At 40.9% G+C, this 6,000-nt stretch overlaps 1 protein-coding gene across 1 annotated transcript in view; it reads right to left on the bottom strand.

The window, feature by feature from the left end:
• Positions 1-454: 454 nt before the first annotated feature.
• The window catches only part of LOC135548305 (splicing regulator ARVCF-like), a 28,581-nt gene continuing 23,035 nt past the window's right edge, over positions 455-6,000 (bottom strand). Inside the window, exons 10-17 of the mRNA XM_064977767.1 lie at positions 3,813-3,940; positions 3,420-3,570; positions 3,134-3,326; positions 2,891-3,002; positions 2,661-2,742; positions 1,805-1,857; positions 1,177-1,295; positions 455-1,050 (exon numbers count right to left, since the gene is read on the bottom strand). Coding sequence (XP_064833839.1) covers positions 1,203-1,295; positions 1,805-1,857; positions 2,661-2,742; positions 2,891-3,002; positions 3,134-3,326; positions 3,420-3,570; positions 3,813-3,940 — 812 coding nt within the window. The 3' untranslated portion in view covers positions 455-1,050; positions 1,177-1,202. The remainder of the gene's footprint in view (positions 1,051-1,176; positions 1,296-1,804; positions 1,858-2,660; positions 2,743-2,890; positions 3,003-3,133; positions 3,327-3,419; positions 3,571-3,812; positions 3,941-6,000) is intronic.

Genomic DNA, 6,000 nt, shown 5'->3' with positions numbered 1-6,000 from the left:
AAGTAATGGTTCCCCTTGCTCTGCAAGAGCCGCGGCTTTTGTGGAGCGATGGGTAGCGATGCTTCGAGGGTGACCGTTGACGTGTGCAGAGCATCCCTGGTTCGCGCCCTGGTCGGGACGAGGGGACGGACGTAAAGTCTATACTGTTACAGGTGCTTGACTGCCGTTCAACCTTACTTCTCGGCCAGAATGCTCTGAATTTACGAAAGCGCACTCCGAACACACCCTTCATTTCGTTCTGTTCCAAGCACTGTAGTTTAGCAAGACCGCGATCATATGGAACTGTCCAATGCTGAAAGTAAAATAATGCTGAAAGTAAAATAACCACAGGACAACTGCTAAGCAACATGCTGCGTCAATGATACATTCCCTATTAAACTGTATGTGGAATACACCCCTGGCCCTTGTCCTAATAGAAAAAGACGAGAACAAAGATGAAAAATTTAAGTCCATACAACATTGAGAAATTATGGATTTTATTTGCTTACATTTTCAGTTCAACATCGCGATGCAAGAACAAACACTGCATATAGCAAATTCATCATGTCAGCTCCTGATAAAATGGCACTATTACTTGGTAGTGTATAATGTTAACGTATCCATTCCATTTTTGGTTACAAGATAACGTTCACAACTGTTAATAAATAACATGAATATTACAATATAAATGCCTTCATTTAGAATATGAATCTTTTATTACACATTTACAATCCCATTTCCAACTTGTCTCTCACATGAAAGTAATGCACAATATGCAGAAGTGAAACAACACAGTAGGGAAATACTGGAGGAAAAGGCAGGTCAAGAAAAAAAATGGTTTTGACAAATCCTAATTTCATAGAAAGTGTTAGTATTGTGTTTTTCATCCTGCACTACATTCAGCTGTGTCACTCCACTCATCCCACTGTCCAGTATGTATAAAATATAGTAGAGGTTATGTTCAACTACAGCCAGAGTTTGAATAACACTTTGAACATGTGTTATAAGAATAAACACCACAATGACCTCCACAAATGTAATGTTCCACTTGTTCTTTTACTGCCACATCTCCTGTAAACAAAAAAAGGAAAAAGAACAATGATCAATTTTTTCGTAATCTATGACTCCCCCAATAGCAAAAGCAATGAACATGTGTATAACATCAATCCTAAAATGGTTAAGTGAAATGTAATTTACCTGCTCTATAATCCCTTCTGCCAACCTCAGACCCAGGAATCGAGGGGTGGAGGTTTGCGTTCCACCAGACCCACTGCAGGCCTTCCAGCCCGGATGAAGTGCTTCCTCTCTGGGATACTCTGCAACAAAATAGAACCATTATTTAGTTAAAGGTCCAATGCGGCTGTTTGTATCTCAATATCAAATCATTTCTGAGTAACAGGAATGTGATTGTTTTCAATTAAAATTGTAAAAAAAAAAAAAAAAAAATTTGCTTCTTAGTAAAGAGACATTTCTCAAGGAACAATTTTGCTAGGATTGTCTGGAAGTGGTCTGAGTGGTCTGTTATTAGCAGAGAGGTTTAGAACTCTTTCTTATTGGTCTAACTAATTTACCACCTGGTGATGTCACTAGGCAAGCCAAACCTCCATCCCACCAAAACTGGTAGAAATTTTCAGTCTTTTAAAACAGCTCTTACAATAAAATGGCACGACAACAGTGTTATTCCAACCTCATAGTGTGGAAATAGATATAAAACACAAGAATATCACATTTTTCACAGCGCTGGCCCTTAAAATCTTGTGAGTCACCATTGAAAAACTCCTGACCTTAGGTATAGTAAGGAGCTCATATGTACCGTGTTACTGACCTGGAGTAACCCATCACCCACTCTGTCACTCTGCTCCACGGTGGAGTATCCATCTGTGGGGAAAACAGGCAGGATACAATAAACAAAGGTCATTTTGTGTTCAAATGACAAGAAACTGGCTCACACACAGATGTAGGATCTTCATTTAATCACTCTTTTGATTCTGACAATTTTCCTGCACAGCAGGAAATGTAAACTTGTAGTGTATTTGAGTTTTAAAAAGGCTTCTAAAATGTAAGTTTGTAATTTCCACTTTGAAATTTCAGAATCGATTTGCCCTAAAGAAACACAGACAAAAAATGTCTATTCATTGCAATCTACATAATAATCCAAATGTCCTCTGGCTGCATAATTATTTTCCTACTGTAGAAAACTGGCTCAAATGAAGATCCTACATCTGCATGAACACACACACATTCAACAAGTTCTCACAGTCTCACTGCAGAATTAGACATTCATCAACGTTCTCTAAATGAGGAAAATTTCGAATTTGCTCCAAAGATCAAATATTGAAGTGTTTTTGAATCCGTGGGTTGACTCCTGCTGCCCTGTATGTTCCATTTCTCCAAACCGAAGTTAAGGGTAAAGTTTAGGCACTCATTCCGAATGGTTAAGGTAAAGGTTATTGTTTGGGATATGACAAAAAACAGTGTCCACGACTGGGATCAAACAACTAACCTGATCCAGAGTCATGGGATTCCTCAAGTCTACTTGATAGTAATAGCGCTCACTATTGCCCCTAGTGGCCGATTCTGAAGACATTTCCGGATGTCCTCAGGAATGGATAGACTTCCAATTTCGATGTCAATCTCCCTACACACACACACTTATGTTGAAGCTACAGTCTCATGCTGACCTTGGTTTTTCTCCATCAGAGGGTGTGTGATGTCATCATAGGCTGCCTTTCCGCTCTTTTTGGGTATTCCACTAGTGGTTGACTGAAGGTAAAAAAGAAAGAAGACTCAGTATGACATTATGAACTAATTGTGTCCCATACAGTGCTCAATATCAGACTGTGTTTGTGCCACCCATTTGGACTGTGTAGTGAATGGGGAATACAGCCTTCTACAGCATGCCATGCAAAACCTTAAAGTGGCTCTTGTTCCAGCCTCCCTTGTAGAGGCTATTTCTCAGGTCCTTGTAGGCCCACACTGTCTGCAGGACATGAGATGCTGCTTTGGTCTCCCGCACAGATTGGCTAGCAAAGAAACAACAGAATAAACCAGAGCTAGCATAAAGGAGAGAGTACAACACGGTGAACTGAGCATCTAGCCAATTGAAACCATCTCCCATAACCAACACCAAAGATACTATGCTATGATAATCTACCTTGTCTTGTTGATGGCCACCAGTTTTTGGATGCCGTGACCCTGTATGAGACCACGGGCATTCTCAGGGCTGTCTGAGATGATCTCATGGATAGTGTTCAGAATGGCCACCACTGTGTCCCCTTCCAGGTTCTTGGCTGGTCGCTGCTGACCACTGGGCAGGTTACTGACCAGGTCCCTCATGGCATAGCTTCCTATGGGGCAAAGGGTAAAATTATGTATCGTGTGTGTGCACTCGCGTGTGTGTGCATGCATTGATGTGTGCATACATGTTTATGTGCATGTACCTATGAGGTCTTTGTTCCGTCGATCTATGGCCAGGTTGCGTAGAGCAATAGCTACAGCCCGGACCACTTTATCACCATCTGAACGCAGTAGCTCCACCAGGACAGGCAGACCTTTCTCCTTTCTAACTGTGGCCCGGATGTAACTGGACCACTGAGAAAAGGCACAGAGAGAGAATAATAGAAGGATGTCATGTATAAATTGCACCCCCCTATTGGGCTACTTGTGAGGATTCACACATCATACTTTTATATACATGATAGCTTTTCAACCACATTTCATTACACCCATCACACAGAGGGTGGGGGGGGGGGGGGTTAGAGAGGGGATGAGAATCAAATATTCTGTTCTCCCACAGCCTCAGATAAACTTCTCCCCCTTTGCCCTTCACTCACAGCCCAGTGACCTGCAGCAAGGTTCTGCAGAGCTCCGGCTGCTGCCTCCAGGGTGTTGTGGTTTTGACTGCGAGTGAGGAGAGACAGGTACAGCCTCACCACCTCTGGCTGGTACAGCAGCTCCAGACCTACAGAGAAAGAGGGAGAGAAACAGCACATCTGCAACCAGTAGAGAACTCTCATACACATTGGAACTGATATGATGAGACACAGTGGATTCTCAAGCCACCAATCAGCAACCAAACAGCACATATAGTGCTTATAAAGCTAGCACAGTTCAGACTTCATAGTGAAAAACCGATGTGATAGAACTGAGGACTTGCACCCTACTGTTTCTTTTATGAAGTGGTAGAGTATACTTTTTCTGACAAATTGGAGTTTTTAGGCCAAAGTGTGACGATTTAGCGCAGGATGATATAAAAAATGCAATAGTTGTTTCCTACGACATCAAAAACAAAATCTCAAAACATCTCTTCTTTCATAGTCATGGTTTTATGGTCCAGAACCATGAACAGATCACTGCAAGACAAGGAGCAAATATTTATGATCTATCAGATGCCTCCTCTAGAGAATATAGACAGGCTATGAAGCGCAAAGTCAGACTATGAAGCACAAAATTATCATTTGAATAGTATTTCAGAAAGAATACATAATGTACACAAAATAGATAATAATCCCAATTAAAAGCTCAGCCATGCTTGTGTGTGTGCAAATTCAATATTTACACTGGTTTTATGTTGAAGGAATGTTCTGCCTGGCTATGGGATTTGGACTGTGCTTGAAATTACAAAATGTTTTCCCAACTTTAATTTTGTACAAACACGTGCAAACACCCACACAGCATGTAAACATGGATGTCTATTCTATTATTAACAACTGAATGCTGTAGGCTCCACATCTTATCAACTCTCACAGAGCTCTTCTCCGCTAACAAATCCATCTGTGTACATACGGTATCCCCCACTAACTTCAGCCATATTCATTCACAGACTGTACTATTTTACTGGAGTGAAAGGCTTCTAGCTATACCCACATCCCCAGCAGCCTGGCTAGAGTACATAAGGAGTGAAAATGCACAGGAACTGTTACAAGCTGTCTTCCAGAGGCTTTCCATCCATATTCAGCCAGCTGAAGCTGCTGGGAAGCTGCTGCTGGCTGTGAGGCTTACATGCCATCTAATCCTTACATGGGCTTGTAACCTGATTATCACAAGGATTGCATCTTCTGGCAGGAGCGCGGGAAGGCTCTACATCCGGACGCACAGGTTCTGTTGAGGGTATAGACTTGTGCTTCCCTGGATGGCAACCCAGTGTCATCAGTAATCATCATACACACTCAGATGGGCTCTGGTGGGCCATGACCAAACTTTCCATTTGAACCTGTCGACTTCTACATCAAAAGACATCTACAATGCTCAGGGATTTTTTTAAATATCTTGCCTTACATTGTGTTTCACTTATAAATATGTATGTATCTGAACATATTCAAACCACAGCGGCAGAGCTGCTGCGATGATGTCAACGTCATAAAGAAGAGAGTTGTATAATCAATTCAGTTCTAACTCTCTTCTTTCCTAAGGTGTCATCTTCTGTCTGATCTTCTGAATGTCAATGACTAGTATAGAATCTTATCAACAGTCTGGGATATCACACAATGCCTGCATAAATCACACATTATATTTCATACACAAAAAAATCAAAAAAAGCCATAGTGCCTTATAATCACATCATGACACAAAATACTTAAAATCCTCACTTAATTTGATGCTGAATATAACCTATAATAGCTGTTCACACCGCTCCCTCCCCCCACCTCAAACACAAAAGCACATACAAACACTATATAAGGCGTTCAGAAAGTATTCACACCCCTTGACTTTGTGTTACAGCCTGAATTTAAAATGGATTAAATGGAGATTTGTGTCACTGGCTTTCACACAATTCCCTACAATGTCAATGTGGAATTCTGTTTTTAGATATTTTTACAAATTAATAAAAAGTAAAAGCTAAAATGTCTTGAGTCAATAACTATTCAACCCCTTTGTTATGGCAATCCTAAATAAGTTCAGGAGTAAAAATGTGCTTAAAAGGTCACATAATAAGTTGCATGGACTCACTCTGTGTGCAATAATAGTGTTTAACATTACTTTTGAATAACTACCTCATCTCTGTACCACACACATACAATT

The sequence above is a fragment of the Oncorhynchus masou genome, chromosome 11 (assembly GCF_036934945.1).
Source record: "Oncorhynchus masou masou isolate Uvic2021 chromosome 11, UVic_Omas_1.1, whole genome shotgun sequence".
In the NCBI taxonomy this organism is placed as follows: Eukaryota; Metazoa; Chordata; class Actinopteri; order Salmoniformes; family Salmonidae; genus Oncorhynchus; species Oncorhynchus masou.
The sequence above is the reverse complement of the archived record's forward strand: the minus strand, read 5'-3'. Positions and strand labels throughout refer to the sequence as shown.